The sequence below is a fragment of the Vigna umbellata genome, chromosome 3 (assembly GCF_029865625.1).
Source record: "Vigna umbellata cultivar VRB3 chromosome 3, Vumbellata_1.0, whole genome shotgun sequence".
Lineage (NCBI taxonomy): Eukaryota > Viridiplantae > Streptophyta > Magnoliopsida > Fabales > Fabaceae > Vigna > Vigna umbellata.
The window spans coordinates 30,196,897-30,214,127 of NC_142167.1; the positions used below are offsets into that span (position 1 = coordinate 30,196,897).

Genomic DNA, 17,231 nt, shown 5'->3' on the forward strand with positions numbered 1-17,231 from the left:
CGATTCATATTTTCAAATTAAATTAATTATCTTTAAATATGAACTTAATTGTCTCTGAAATTCCACTTTTGTCTTTCTTAATTTTAATAAACTACAGAAAAACTCCTAAGATTTCCTCTAATTGCACTTTAAATGAATAAAACTATAACTTTAGTTGCCCAAATAAACATAAGAAAATCCAACATAACTTATGCAACTAGAAATAACATTTTAAGCATTTTTAATTTTCAAACCCCATAAATCCAATTTTCACAAATTTACTTTAAATCAACTATTTAAACACAATAATCTCATTAAAATTTTGAATTTTAAAACTTAATTATGGATATAAATATGCACTCAGTTCTCATTGACATAGTGACGATGCTTGCCACATTTAAAATGACCTTACTTCAAGACAACTTGATCAAATAGTGTTGACTCTAGACTCAAATAATTAGATTTTTTTTGGCATGGTTTGTGGTATAGATGTAACGACATTATTTAAAATAACATGAGCCAACTCATACAGGGCTCCACAGCATTTTTCTTTTTCTTTTTACTTTAGAAATCGAAGTTGACTTTAGTATTGGTGAAAACTAGGATCAAAGGTCACAATGTTAACTCTTACTTTTCCTAAGACATTAGTACACTTTTAACAGGAAAAGTTAATAATTTGTCCTTTGCAGGATGATGTTGAAATTTCATTTGAAGTGAGTGAATTGGGAAAGGCTGAAAAATTAAAGTATTGGATTGACCACCAAATTCTATGTAGCACAAAGGGTTCATCCCTAGCAAGTGGATTAGGTCCTTTTTGTTTACTGTTTTTTGGTTCAGAATGATTGCAAGAGTTCACATCAGTTTTTTTTTTTGAAGTGGTATTTTAAGAAGTCTCTAATTATTGAAATTTAATTACTTCAAGTGGAGTCACAGAATAATCAGTCAAGGTATCTTGCATAATCAATTATGTTCACATACATATTCAATTATTTTTTTCCTAACTCTACGGTTGAACATGAATGTCAAAAGCACGACCAAATAAACTGAACAACACCATAACTTTTATACTGTAATTCTCAGTGTTTTAACTGTGAAGTCAACCAGAGTATTCTTCTACTTGCAGCAGTAATTCAGTAACTAGCATACTTCAGCCGTGAACTTTGACTAAGTCTTATCGTTTGTTTAAGTTAACGCGTGTATCCATGGATACCATTAGTTATTGCAATGTTCTTTACATGTTACTGCAAAAACATAATCATAACCTAGAACTCTTCGTCTCCCTCTCTCTCCAATGGAATATCCATTCCCAGTTATCGACCTTTCCTACTGTGCTCCTTACACTATAAATCTCCAAATTAACACAGATAAAGGTGCCACTTACGACGGAAATGGTGTCCGTCGTTTTCATATCAAATCTCCCCGTGTAACCCTTCACGACCGTTGTGTCTTGTGTGATGCTGGCGGAAACTCCATCCTCACTCTATATTGGAAGGTTTGGTTACTCTCACCTATATTATTGTTAAGGATGTTTCTTCGTTTAGTCTATTTGAATAACTATTTAATCAATCCATTTCTTTGTTATTAAACTTGTTTACTCCCTTTTTCCATTGTTGTATATCCCTTCTGGTGTCCCACTATTGCAGTATAGTAATTGTCACTATAAGCTATCTCCAACTATCAGCTTGTGTGGTGTTAGGTCAGATACAAACTGGGTTAGTGGTGGAAAAAGTTTTACATTTATTAGAATGGTTATATGTACAAGGTAAATGGTCGGAGAATAAATATAGGACATTATAAAGACAGAAAATGAGAATGAATAGGGCATTTGGAGCCAATAAAGAAAGGGAGAAACTCAAGGGCTTAGAGGACATGAAGATAAAAAGGAATCTGAGATATAGGAGAAGGATAGAACACTTTTAAATGTTTTGAATTGATCGCTCTTAAGTATCTTTTTGTCAGAACAAGCTTCATCCATATATATCGCAACAAGAAAAACAAAAACAACTTAAAAAATATAATGGGAAACACAGATAAAAGACATTCAAGCACAAAAGTGACACCTTAATAGAAGTTATTTGCATTCATCGCCTATATGTGTTGGTGAAAACTATTATTTGAAGTTAAATTATTATGAATATTAAGAAACTCGTCATATGTTATTGTTTGAATCTTTAAGAAGGAGTTTCTAAATAATATGGATCACTAGTATCATCTTTCAAAATAAGTAGGGAAGTTAAATTTGTCTTATTTTCATTTTTATACGTAGCTTCTCTTTTACTCAAATAAATTTATTACATAATTCATTACCAAAGACCCTAAGGACAAGAATGAAGTTAAGATAAAATCTTGGACATTTTGCAGTCTTTTTATTCAGCTTAAATAATTATGTACAATTTTATTTTTATCAACAAATAATATAATAAATATAGTAGACTAGTATAACATAACATTTTAATCCTTTTAAAAATATGTACATAGTGGCCATTTACTTAAAACCTGCAAAGAATCCAAAACAAATAAACACAGCAAAATGGAAACTTCATGTATAAACAAACAATATATATAGACTTACACAAGAATACCCACAAGACCATTGATATATGTTATACAGCAGTGCTGCGAAATCTTTTTGAAAAAGGCTTAGAAACGTTACTGGATGAACGTTTTTTCTTTCTCATTGGTCAATTCTCTTTCCGTAAGGTTTGGGAGTTAGTTTTGGAGTGCTTCTTTCCCAAGATGGGTCATTCCACACTCTATAAATAGTTCTTTTGTGATCATTTCAAAATATACAACACTTCTTTCATTCTTCTTTTTTCTTTTATTTTTTTCGTTCTCTCTTTTCTTTCTTATTATATTATGGGTTTATTATTTTACTCATTTTAGAGTTCTTTACTCGTTCTGAAATCTTCATAAATTTATGGGAAGTTCTTATTGTATTCTGGGGATTTGTACAATACACCGCAGATAAGTCCCTAAGGATAGTTGATTCGCACGTCTCGTGAAATTTTTTTCACGTTTTTTATTTTTTATTGGCATTTACAACAATCTTAAGGATTTATAACACTAGTGCAGAAAGAAGATACGGCACCGGTTAATTTCACTGATAGGCTTCGGTTTTCGAACCGAGGCATATTCAGACGAGGCAAAAAGTGATAGCCATTTTACCTCGATTCTGAACCGTGTCATTTTGTTTGTCTCTACGGCCTCGGTTAGAACCTAAACCGAGGTAGTAGGATATTTTTTTTAGCTTGTTTCGTTTCTGATTTCAGTTTCTGATTTCAATTTCAAACCCCGAACCGAAAAATGAACTGAAAAACGTTAAAAATGACCAAGAACTCAGATAAGAAAATGAATAATCAGAGAAAGATAAGCACCACACTGTTTCAGAAACTCAACAAACTCAGATAATACAATGTTTCAGAAACTCAACAAACTCAGATAATACAATGGAACCCCAAAAAGATGAATAACTGAAACCCTAAATTGCAAAAACAACAACAAAATCCCAAATCTGAAAATGAAATTTCAGAAACCCTAAATTGCAAACACAACAACAAAATCCCAAATCTGAAAATGAAATTTCAGAAACCCTAAATTGCAAACACAAGAACAAAATCCCAAATCTGAAAATGAAATTTCCGAATCCAAAATCTCCCATCCCCTGCATGCTCGCCACCGCTCTCCCCATCGTCGAACCGACACCGCCGCTGCCCCCGGAGGACCGTCGTACAACTGTTCCGCTTACCGACTCTCTCTCGCCACCGCCTTCCTCGCCGCTCCTGGAATCGCCGCGCCTCGCATCGTCGCGCCTCGCCGCGCCTCGCTTCGCCGCTATCAGTCGCGCCTCCCCGCGTCTCTCCACGTCTTCGCTGGCCACTCACCTCCATCACAACACTCTGCTCGTCCACGTTCAAGGGAAGAAGAGAAAGGGAAGAAGAGAAAGGGAAGAAGCGTGGCGTGGCTGCTGGGGCGCATTGAAGAGAAAGAGGAGGATCTGAGGCCACTTGGTAAAGGGATCTGGTGCGGTGCGAGGGAAAGAAAGAGATCTGGCGGTGCGCGTTAGGAAAGAAGTTTCACCCTTAATTAATTAGGTCTAGGCCACTTGGTACGCGCAGAGGATCTGGGCCTATACGGCCTCGGTTCTTTAATTTAACCGGTGCCTATTGTGGGCATACGGCCTCGATTCTTTAATTTAACCGGTGCCTATTGATATTGATTTGACTGATTTGACGAGTTGCAGATTTTTATGCTTCGGTTCTGCATGCAACCGAAGCAGTATTATTTTTTCTGACCATGTTTAGGCACCGGTTGCCTTTGAAACCGAGGTAATAGAGCTGTTCTGCACCGGTCTTTTTTGAACCGAGGCCTATAAGGTTTCTTTAATTACGACACTGCCACCGCGTCTGAATAGGCAGCGATTTAGTGTAAACAGAGGTCTAATGTGCGAGTTTAAAAACACATTTTGTACTAGTGAACTCACATCCACAATCCAGTTTTGAAGGATCAAAACATTGTTTCAAGAACTTATACGGTCTTCGTGAAACATATTTGATGTGTATTGTTCCTGTAAGGAAGCAAAAGACATTTAGGATTCGTTTATTCTCAAATAGACTATTGAAGCTGTCATTAGACAAAGGTTCATCATTGAGAACTATTATCGTTGGGAAATTATTGAAGATAAGGATATAAAGTCTCAAATTAACGAGAATCACAAGCTGGTTGAAGATATCAAAGCGGAGAACAGTCTTGTACGAATGAATTTATTTCAAAACTTCTGATCGAGAGCCACCGTCTACACTGATTACAAACAAAAACTAAAACACAAACACAAATAGATGTTATTTCCAAAGCTCATCACACACATAATTAGTGAAGATGTCAACAGAGAAAAATGTGTTATTGTAAGGGTCAAAGCTTTGTCTGTAAAAACAATTATGATAGAGGACAAACATGCTCCAAAAAGGTATCCAAAGGTCATCACACACATAATTACTGAAGATATCAACAGAAAAAAATGTGTTATTGTAAGGGTCAAAGCTTTGTTTGTAAAAACAATTATGATAGAGGGCAAACATGCTCTAAAAAGGTACAAACACAAACTTGATAACAATAGAAAAAATAATTTTCAAAAATCTCGCCCCAACAAATCTAACCCTTCTTTTAAGAAGAAAAGAAATTGCTTCCTGTGTGAAAAGTCGAGTTATCATGCATCACAGTGTAGGCACAGAGTAAGAAATGACAACCCTGAAAGGGAAAATAAAGAGATGATATTATTGTTGGTGTCATTTCACAAGTAAATTTGATTACCAATGTGAGCAAATAAGTAGTAGACTCTTACGTTACTGCATATCTGTGCAAACAGAAGTGTCTTTACCTCTTACATTAGTGTAAAGGATAGAGAAGAAACTGTTACCTCGGTGATTCCAAGACAACTTTGTTCTTGGAAAAGCAAATTTTTTTCAAACTCACATATAGAAAGGCTCTAACCTTGAGCGATCTGCTACACATGCCACTAATCAAAGTTAATTTAACCTTTATAGTACTATGTGGAAAAATGGAGGTTAAAGTGTCATTTGAGTCTAACATTGTAATGACAAAATAATGTTTTGTTTGGGCAACGATATTGTGATCAAGGTCTCTTTGTAACATTTCTCAAAATATTAATGAATCTTATTTTTCTGCTTATATTGTTGATTCATATGATATGTTGCACGCTAGATTAGGACATGTGAATTCCTCATATATTATGAAATTATATTGATAGGGATTAATTAATATGCATGATAAACAGAGCGGTAAATGTGACATATGTGTGGAATCTAAAATAATAAAGAAAACATGTTATTTTTTAGATCTTCAAATTGAATTGTTAGGGCTAATTTATACAGATCTAGCTCATTTAAAGCAAACCATGTCTTAAGGAAAAAATTATTTTGTAACCTTTATAGAGGATCGTTCTAGATACACCAAAGTGTACTTAATCAAACATAAAGGTGAAGCTTTTGATGTGTTTTTAACTTATAAAACAGAAGTAGAAAATCAACTAAATAAGAGAATTAAGAGGATTATATTAGATAAAGCTTATGTATTGTTTAATTAATTTTGTGTTAGAGAAAGAATTATTTATTCATATTCACCTGAGTCTAATAGAGACAAAGAATAGAACTCTTAAGAAAAGGATGAATGTCATGCTTATTAGTTCTAGTGCACCTGATAACCTTTGGAGCAAAATCATGCTTACTGCATGCATTTTATAAAATAGAATACCGCATTAGAAAACTGGTAAAACACCTTATGAGTTGTGGAGAGTTAATCAACCTAACCTTAAATATCTAAGAGTGTGGTGTTGCCTAGCTAAGGTGATGTTACTTTATCCTAAGAAAAGGAAAATAAGCTCTTAGGCTATGCTAAATATAGTGGTGCCTATATGTTTTTGGTTCTTAAAAGTGATATACTTGATAGTAGTCCTATAGTGGAGATGAAGAACAATGATTGTTTCTAACATGTGTTTCCTTTAAAAGTTAGTGAAACGTCTCAACCTGTTGATAATAATAATAGTGATACCTTGAAAAAGACAGAGGAAGGAAACTTCCTTTGATAATGATTTCTATACTTATTTTTTTGATAATGATCCAAGTAGCTTTGTAGAAGCTATTAGTGCTTCTGATGCAAAATAGTGGGATAAGGCCATTAGAACTGAAATTGAATCAATTTAGAAAAATAATACTTGGACCTTAGTATATTTGCCTAAAAGAGCAAAACGCATTGGTTGCAAGTGGATCTTTAAGAAAAATATCACCCTAATGAATCTATAAAGAAGTATAAGGCAAGATTAGTAACAAAAACCCAACATAGATTATTTTGACACCTTTATCCCTATCCCTATGACTAGGATTTGCTTCATTCGAGTGTTGTTAAACTCAACAGGTATCCATAAGCTAGTGATACATCAAATGGACATTAAAACTACCTTTTCGAATGGTGATTTAGATATATGACTCAACTTGAATGATGTATTGTACCTGGTCAAGAGAATAAAGTATGAAAATTTTTAAAATCTTTGTGTGGGTTGAAACAAACACCAAAAAAATGGCATGAAAACTTGATAATGTATTGTTATGTGATGAATTTTCACCTAATGATATTGATAAATGTCTGTACTCTAAATCTTAAAATGGTGATTGTGTCATTATATGCTTGTATATGGATGACATGTTAATTTTTGGTGCATGCAATGAGATTGTCGTTTATAGGATTGAACATTGAAATGAAAGACATGGGTGAAGGTAAAGTATTTAGGTGTTAGAATCATAAGGAAGGGAGATAGTATATTACTATCCTAAGAACAATACATTAAGAAACTTCTTAAGAAGTTAGGGTATTATGACTTTAAACCTATGAGTACCCCTTATGATGCTAACTCTAAATTAATAAAAAATAGAGGAGAATCTATATCTCAGCCTCACTATGCCCAAATAATTGGGAGCTTACTACATTTAATGAGTTTTTCGTATCTAATATAGCAAATCAGGAACACTAGGATGTAGTTGCAAGGCTTGTGAGATACTTAAGAGATTCAATGGATTATGCCCTTGAATATAGTGGATTTCCTATTGTACTATAGAAGGCTACAATGATGTTAATTGGATCTCTGATTCAAATGAGAAAAAATTCACTAGTGATTATGTATTCACACTAGGGGATGGTGCGATTACATGGAGACCAGTCAGACAAACTAATATTGCAAGATCAACAATGTAATTTGATTTTGTTTCTCTTGAGATGACTGATAGAGAGGTTGAGTGGTTGAAATCTTCTTAACAAACATTCCACTAGGAATAAAACCAACGTCATCAGTGTCAATACACTGTGATTGTCAATCAGTAATAGTTATAGCTAAAAAGGAATTACAATGAAAAAAACAGACATATACAATTGAGACACAATTTGGTTTAGCAGCTGCTAAATAGTGAAACTATTTTCATTGATTATGTGAAGTCAGAAGGGAATCTAACAGATCCTCTAACTAAACTCTTGAGAAAAAAATATGATCTTAGAAATATCGATGGAAGGGGACTTAAGCCACTTCCAAACAAACAAGTGATGGTAAAAAAATATTTGTGATTAAAGATCCAATGAATAAGGTTCATATGGATAAAAATAAGTCACTTGTTAGTTTCGATAACACTATGTTGATTTTAAATCAAATATGTCTATTTCTATGGTGTGTGTGTTTGTGAAAGTGCTAGAGATTGTATTATTGAGATGTTAAACTTTGTTATTAAAATTCTACGTAGTGAAAAAATTTTAGTTTAAACAAAGGTTTTAATAATTTTCATATCCCTTACGGGTAGTGTATGATTTGCAGCATACCTTAAGGGCCAATCATGCTTACATGAGATCTTGGTATGATTTGTAAAACATTCATGAATATCTAGCACATGCATGACCTAGTAAGCACATCACAACAATAACAACAAGGATTGTGGGGGTGTAATGTGATTGATAAACCTCTAACACATGTCAAGTGTCATTTGTATTTCATGGAAGTTGCTGTTTTCTTATTATCCGTAACCTTAATTTTAGGCATGATTTTATAGTTTTTCCATTTACTCTAAGGATTGATGGGATAATATATAGGTCATACTGTATTCATGTATCAATTCCCTCTTAAAGCCTATTCACGCATGATATTCTAACAAATTCCATACGCCAGCAAATCCATCTCAGTTACTGCATTATGAATGAATGTTCTGATGTAGATCATGACAATGCACCGGCGATGCCAAGTTTTCATGGGTGAAAGCAATGATTCCTCCAGATTGCTGTTTTCAGTGAAAAAGGCAGAACTTCTCCAGAGTGGAGTGATGAGATTAGAGGTCTTCCTTGCATACAACAAAAAAGAAAGTGAGTGTGACTTTAGGGTAGATGTTGTGAGTGGCAAAAGATCATGCCATGTATATGCAGGTGAATCTCCCACAGTTGTTGCCTCGGTATGTACTCTGTTACGTCTTCAAACAACATAGAAACAGTGTTGTACGAGGTTAATTATACAGTGTTTCTGTCACTATAATGCAGATGCAGAATAATGGTGGCTTCAATGTCATTGTCTATCGCAACGTGGACTATGCATTCATAGTGGCACTGTTAGCATTATTTTAAATATAAAATAAATATTATAGCATTTTCAGTTCCTATTTTTAAGGAACATAAAGTGGTCCATTAAGCCATTATTTTTATGCTTTTAACTGCATAGAGGTTATAGAGCAGTTATTAATTTTTAAACGTAAAGCCCATTTATTTTGAAACCTGTGATGGCCAGACTTTATATAAGGGAATGGGTTACTCTCAGTTTTGATCACTAAGCCTACTCCTCTATTCAGAAAAACACACCATCGAGTTTGAGTGAGTCAAGGTTTAGAAAATAAAGCTGTCTGTGGTTAGATTTACAAAATTGCAATGGCAGGAGGTACGCACATTATTCTTTCATTTTCGCTTCCGCTGTTTTTGATCTGAATGTGTTACTGTGATGTTAATATAACATGTTTAGGTCAATTTCATACTCTGCTATTTTATCATTTGGTATCAGAGCTATTGTTTATTCCTCTGCCTTGCATGTTTTTCGTTGATTTGGATTTTAGATTTATGGTTTTTATTATTTTGATTCTTTTGATCCAAATAATATTTCCCAAATTAACGTTAAATTTGATTACAATTTTTGTAATCTTAAACGATAAAAGTGAAAGATAAAACTAAAACCGGATCAAGAGGATTTGTCTAAAGTCGATAAACAGTTTATGTCTGTTCGTTTTTTCTTTCTCTCCCGTTTCAGGACTTCATCTCTTTAATATAAAGAGGGAACCCTGTTTCTGCGTTTCAGTTTTTGGGTCATCTCATGACCTGTTACAGCATTGTAATTTTTTTTTTTTATACTGCGTGTCTCCAATTTAATTGCTGGGCTTAGAAAATTTCTCAGCTTTCCCCTCTACAGAATTGCAGTAAAAGGCAATTATTTTGATTGGGATACGTACATGATCATATTGCTTAAAAGGGTTTCTGTAGTCTATAAACCCTATTCTTTTTCTTGATTGTTGTACATTGCAATATTATAATGAAAGTGAGGGTTAATCCTCTGCCACGTACTGGAGAATTCAGAAATTATTTTTTATTTTTATAGGTCATTTTAATGACCTGAAGAATGCTCTGCAGCTTTATTTTGCACGCATACATTAAATGCTAATGCATGCTTTTATGTTTAAATAATATTATTATTATTTTTATTTTTATTTAACATATTATATAGAATATGTTTTTATAATATTACGTTTTATTATGATACGTAAGCATATCATGTTATATATATATATATATATATATATATATATATATATATATATATATATGTTTAAATCTTTTTGGGTTGATAATTATGTATATTTTATGGATATTATTTGTATGTATATATTTGTTGTTATACGTGCAAATAAAATATACATTATTATTACTATATTTACATATTATGAATTTTATGTAAATATTTATATATTATTAATGTTTTATTAGTAATATAATTTTAATAAATTAAAGAGTAGCCACAGCATCTTTAATAAATTAAAATTGTATATAAAGTTTTGCTACATGAGAAACATTAGTTGTAAATAATTATATATAATGTGATGAAATATACCCACAGGATTTTCCTTACATTTGTATGATTAATTAAGATAAAATATTTATTATAATTCTTAAATTTCCCACAGGAATTAGGAATGTGATATAATTTAATAGTTTTATCATAAGGTTAAATGAGTCTAATTGAGTAAGACTTTAGCCCACAGGCAAGTTTTATGTTAATAGACTTATTGGTAAAGACATGTTTTACATTGGTAAAACATGATATTTATTTTAGTCTCAAATTTTGATAATGAACATGAAAATTTTGAATTTGCAGTTTCTCAATCTGTGAATATTTCTGATATCAAGTGTGGTATTCCCGAATTGAAAGGAGATAATTATAAGATTTGGAAGGAGAGAATTCTTCTTCATTTAGGCTGGATGGACATAGATTATGCTATTAGAAAACCTGAACCACCGGGTATTACTGAGACTAGCAATTCAGATGCCATTGAACTTTATGAAAAATGGGAGAGGTCAAATCGTCTCTCCGTAACGTTCATAAAAACCAATATTTCCGCTGGAATCCGGGGTTCGGTTGATCAGTATGAGAATGTCAAGGATTTACTGAAGGCTATTGATGAGCAGTTTACGACATCTGATAAATCTCCATTTGCTTTTGTCTGTTATGAATCTAATTTGACTAGTTTTAATCATAACACATGGTGGATTGATTCTGGTTCTACAATCCATGTTTCTAATACCTTGCAGGGTATGGAAAACCTAAGGAAACCGATGGGAAGTGAGCAACACATCTATTCAGGAAGCAAGATGAGTTCACATGTTGAAGCCATTGGGACGTGCAATTTAGTTTTAAGCAGTGGTTTTGTTTTATGTTTAGAAAAGACCTTTTATGTTCCTAGTTTTAGCAAGAACTTGATTTCTATTTCACAACTTGCACCTTTGGGTTTTTCCTTTAATTTTATGGATTCTGGTTTTACTTTATTGAATAAATCCAAGGTTATTGGCTTTGGGGAATTATGCGATGGTCTTTACTTTATTAAATTGCAAAACAACGCTGCCTATAGTTCTATGCATGTTTCCGCTGGGTTAAAAAGATGTGTTATGAATGAGGATTCTTCTGTTTTATGGCACCGAAGATTGGGACATATCTCCATTGAGAGAATTAAGCGATTAGTAAATGAAGGAGTACTTAGTACTTTGGATTTTACTGATTTTGAGACTTGCGTGGATTGCATTAAGGGTAAGCAAACTAACAAGTCCAAAAGAGGTGCTAAGAGGAGTTCAAATTTACTAGAAATTATTCATACAGATATTTGTTGTCCGGATATGGATGCAAGTAGTCCGAAATACTTTATCACCTTTATAGATGATTACTCACGATACATGTATCTGTACTTTACTTCGTTCTAAGGATGAAGCCTTAGATGCCTTTAAAGTTTTTAAGGTTGAAGTAGAATTGCAATGCGGAAAGAAAATTAAGATTGTGAGATCAGATAGAGGTGGAGAGTACTACGGGAGATACACGGAGAATGGACAAGCACCTGGTCCGTTTGCTAGATTTCTTCAAGAACATGGGATTGTTGCCCAATATACCATGCCTGGCTCTCCAGATCAGAATGGTGTAGCAGAAAGAAGAAATCGAACCTTGATGGATATGGTGAGAAGTATGAGAAGTAATTCAAAACTTCCTCAGTTCTTGTGGACTGAAGCACTTAAGACGGCTGTGTATATAGTAAATCGGGTCCCAACTAAGGCTGTTTTAAAAACACCTTTTGAGTTATTCAAAGGTTGGAAACCTAGTTTGCGACATGTACGCGTTTGGGGATGTCCGTCTGAAGTGAGAATTTATAATCCACAAGAGAAGAAACTAGACCCAAGGACTATTAGTGGGTATTTCATTGGATATGCTGAAAAGTCCAAAGGGTATAGATTCTATTGTCCAAATCATAACACTAGGATTATGGAATCAAGAAATGCAAAGTTTCTTGAAAATGACTTGATTAGTGGGAGTGATTTAAATCAAGACGTTGATCTTGAAAAAGATCACTATGAAGCTCAAACCTCTCAATCAAATGAAAGATTGGTAGTCATTCACGCTCCTTCAGTTCAAAAGCGTATTGAACAACCAATAATTGATGTTCCACAAATTGCTGAAAATGATAATATAGATCAAGTTGTTAACGAGGAGCAACAAGTAAATGTTGAACAACCAGTTGAACAACAAGCTTCTCATCAAGATGTTGACACAACATTAAGAAGATCTACTAGAATCAGAAGACCAGCAAGTTTCTAGTGATTATGAAGTGTATTTACAAGAATCGGATTACAACATTGGAGCCGAAAATGATCCTGAAACGTTTTCACAAGCCATGAGTTCTAAAGAATCAAACCTATGGTATGATGCCATGAAAGACGAGATGGATTCTATGGCATCCAACAAAGTCTGGGATCTCGTTCAGTTGCCTGATGGTGTAAAATCCATTGGATGTAGATGGGTCTTTAAAACCAAGAAAGACTCACAAGGCAACATTGAGAGACATAAGGCAAGACTTGTTGCCAAAGGATTCACTCAAAGAGAAGGAATTGACTACAGAGAGACTTTTTCTCCTGTATCTAAGAAAGATTCCTTCCGAGTAATTATGGCATTAGTAGCTCATTTTGATTTTGAGTTACATCAAATGGATGTGAAAACAGCATTCCTTAATGGTGATCTAGAGGAAGAGATTTACATGAAACAACCTGAAGGATTCTTTTCTAAAGACAGTGAAGCACTTGGTATGTAAGCTTAATAAATCCATCTATGGATTAAAACAAGCCTCCCGCCAATGGTATTTAAAATTTCATGATGTTATCACTTCATTCGGTTTTGAAGAAAACATCATGGATCAATGTATATACCAAAAGGTCAGTGGGAGTAAGATTTGTTTCCTTGTTTTATATGTGGATGACATTTTGCTTGCAACCAACGACAAGGGTATGCTATATGAAGTGAAACAATTTCTCTCAAATAACTTTGACATGAAGGATATGGGAGAGGCAGTCTTATGTCATCGGCATTAAGATTCATAGGGAAAGATCTCGAGGCATTTTGGGTTTGTCTCAAGAGACCTATATCAACAAAGTTTTAGAGAGGTTTAATATGAAGAATTGTTCACCAAGTGTAGCTCCCATTGTAAAGGGTGACAAACTTGAATTAAGTCAATGTCCGAAAAATGATCTTGAGCGGGAACAGATGAAAAATATTCCATATGCTTCAGCTGTCGGAAGTCTTATGTATGCTCAAGTTTGCACTAGACCTGACATTGCATTTGCAGTTGGAGTTTTAGGAAGATATCAGAGTAATCCAGGTGTTGACCACTGGAAAGCTGCAAAGAAAGTAATGAGATATCTTCAAGGAACAAAAGATTTCATGCTCATGTATAGACGAACTGCTAATTTAGAAGTGATTGGCTACTCCGATTCAGACTATGATGGCTGCGTTGATTCACGAAAATCAACGTCTGGTTACATTTTTATGTTAGCTGATGGAGCAGTATCTTGGAGTAGCAAAAAGCAGACCTTGACTGCTACTTCTACTATGGAAGCTGAATTCGTTTCTTGTTTTGAGGCTTCTTCACATGGTGTATGGTTGAAGAGTTTTATATCTGGGCTTAGAGTTGTGGACTCAATTGCTAGGCCACTGAAGTTGTACTGTGATAACTCTGCTGCTGTTTTCATGGCTAAGAATAATAAAAGTGGAAGTCGAAGTAAGCACATCGACATTAAATATCTGGCCATAAGAGAACGTGTTAAAGAAAAGAAAGTGGTTATTGAGCACTGTTAGCACTGAGTTGATGATTGCTGATCCTTTAACTAAAGGCATGCCACCAAAGAATTTTAAGGATCATGTAACGCGAATGGGACTTGGTTCCATGACTGTGACAATCATTGTAAGTACTTTCATTTTGATAAAACTCTTATTCAGTTTGATGTTTTTCTCATATGTTTTTGTGCACATTTATTTTGAGAAGATATCATTTAGTTTTGATCTAGCATAAACATATGGTTTATGCATTAAGTTGAGAGCTAATGTTGAGAGAAATATATATTGTGGTACATGGAAGATAACACTCACTATCAGAGGACCTATCGCCATGACTCGTATATATTCTGTCACTTGTTGTGGTTAATAATTGGATAAATGGACCAAGTGGGAGAATGTTAGCATTATTTTAAATATAAAATAAATATTATAGCATTTTCAGTTCCTATTTTTAAGGAACATAAAGTGGTCCATTAAGCCATTATTTTTATGCTTTTAACTGCATAGAGGTTATAGAGCAGTTATTAATTTTTAAACGTAAAGCCCATTTATTTTGAAACCTGTGATGGCCAGACTTTATATAAGGGAATGGGTTACTCTCAGTTTTGATCACTAAGCCTACTCCTCTATTCAGAAAAACACACCATCGAGTTTGAGTGAGTCAAGGTTTAGAAAATAAAGCTGTCTGTGGTTAGATTTACAAAATTGCAATGGCAGGAGGTACGCACATTATTCTTTCATTTTCGCTTCCGCTGTTTTTGATCTGAATGTGTTACTGTGATGTTAATATAACATGTTTAGGTCAATTTCATACTCTGCTATTTTATCAGGCACTACTTATGATCGTTAAAGATATCAACTTCTTTTACGATGGAACGCGGAATTTTGCAAAGGCAATAACGCCACTGGCATTCCGCATCATGATGAACTAAAGGACTTCCCTAATAATTTTACTCGGATTATGGAAAGACCTAAAGCAAACAATGATTGGCTTGATTCAAGTTTTCATGTAGAAAACATTGGGTTTGGTTTTCGACCATTTTCATGTTAATGCGTGTTTCCAAAGTGTATGAAATTATGTTTTACTGTTTTTAGTTTTATAAGTTACCAAATCAGTAACTTTAGTCTTGTAATTTTTTATTTTATGTTAAATTGCTTAAATTTAAACTATAAATAAAGTATGTTACATTCCAACATAGTCTCTTTTTCTTTTCAATTTTTAAATTTTATTTCCATGTGTCACTTTAGTGTTACATGACACAAAATTATTTCTTAACATATAGTCTGTACTGATTTAAGATATTCTTCTTTAGCGAATTAGACTTACATGACAATATAATTTCAGTGTGAAATTTATCTTATTATCATCTTTCTCTTTCAAATATATCGGATTAACTTTCAAATATTAAAATTGATCATAATGTAATGTTATTAGAAATGATTTATTTCTAATGTAAAGTAAAATATTAAATTTTAAATATGGTTAAAAATGTAAAATTATTTTTAACTGTTTTATGAATATATATTTCTCTATAAGAAATTTTTTAAATAACAACTAATCTTGAAATAAAAAGTTAAGTAGTCTATATTTTCCAAATTAGAAACAATGTTATAAATTAAAAATAGTACTTAAAACAGTCTCTCATTAATAAAAAAATATAATTTATTTTTTAATTAGAATTTAAATTGGTATGTAACTACCAAAATTTTAACTTATTATTCATTCTAAATTAGACTCTCACTAATAAAGAATGAATTAAGTTGTACTTTGCACACTTAAAAGTAAGTGTTTTCCTTTGTCATTACAAGAAAATGTACATTTATTGATTTAAAACAATTCATTTATAAAACAAAATTTATCAACAAGTTTTACACTAGTGTAGTCAAGGAAAACGACAGCGGTTATTTTTGTCCATAGATAGTGGTTCCAGAACCGATACATATACAGGTGAGGTAAAAAGTCTACCCCTTTTTGCCTCGCAATCGAGGCAAAAAGGGATACTATTATGCCTCGGTTCAAAGGTAATCGAAGCATTATGGTTATTGATTTTTTTACTCTCTTTTTTCCAAATGAGTTTTCGCCTCGGTTGCTTCTGAATCGAGGCAGTATCTCGGACTCTACTATCTCGGTTGTGACCTGTAACAGACTTAAATAATCGATTATCACTAACAATAATCGATTATCAGTGGTAGTTGTAATCTGTCTTTTCAAACTCAGACCAGTTGCCTATATATAGTTGTTCCAAAACCCTTAGAGGGTTAACTCTGAGCTTTTTGAGAGTACAGTTTGTCTGAGGAAGTTCCGAAAAGCTAGTTCAAGTGTTTTGCATGGTCTCGTGAATAGGAGAAGCTCGCACTTTGTGGGTCAAAGGTCGGAGCGGTTCTCTTAGAGTTGGCAAGGCTGTGATCTTCCTGTTCGTTTGTGGAAGGAAGATTTTATCTGCACTGTTCCGGTTCGTTGGTCGAAGGAAAGTGTAGATTCCTGCTTCCGGTTCGTTGGTCGAAGGAAGCACCCTTCCGGTTCATTCGTCGAAGGAAGGTTTTATCATTCTATTCTTTCACTCCATTGTAATCTGTGAAACTGATTTTTAGTGAAAACGTTCATCACTTTTTATAGTGATTAACAACTAGACGTAGAATCTTTTTATTCGAACCAGGATAAAAATTATGTCTTGAATTTCTCTACTCCCTACACTCTTTACATTTTGCGCATATCAACTGTTCGATAATTTTCTCTAAGAAAATTAATTTTCTAAAACGGACCATCTTAATACGAGTTTGACCGAACACGCTTTCCGCTATCTATATTTCA

The 17,231-nt window shown here is 33.5% G+C and overlaps 1 protein-coding gene across 1 annotated transcript; it reads left to right on the forward strand.

The window, feature by feature from the left end:
- The first annotated feature begins 1,229 nt into the window (after window positions 1-1,229).
- LOC124847231 (protein LURP-one-related 15-like) lies at window positions 1,230-15,546 on the forward strand. Its single transcript, XM_088110311.1, has 4 exons — window positions 1,230-1,471; window positions 8,742-8,972; window positions 9,058-9,120; window positions 15,250-15,546. The coding sequence occupies exons 1-4, from the start codon at window positions 1,271-1,273 to the stop codon at window positions 15,349-15,351; spliced, it is 597 nt and encodes a 198-aa protein (XP_087966437.1). The 5' UTR covers window positions 1,230-1,270; the 3' UTR covers window positions 15,352-15,546.
- The last annotated feature ends 1,685 nt before the right edge of the window (window positions 15,547-17,231 follow it).

Excerpts from the sequence above, each read along its gene's own strand:
- LOC124847231 (XM_088110311.1), top strand. The coding sequence starts at position 1,271 with ATGGAATATCCATTCCCAGTTATCGACCTTTCCTACTGTGCTCCTTAC. Across the intron at positions 1,472-8,741 it reads TCCTCACTCTATATTGGAAG|ATCATGACAATGCACCGGCG; the intron begins GTTTGGTTACTC and ends GTTCTGATGTAG. Across the intron at positions 8,973-9,057 it reads CTCCCACAGTTGTTGCCTCG|ATGCAGAATAATGGTGGCTT; the intron begins GTATGTACTCTG and ends ACTATAATGCAG.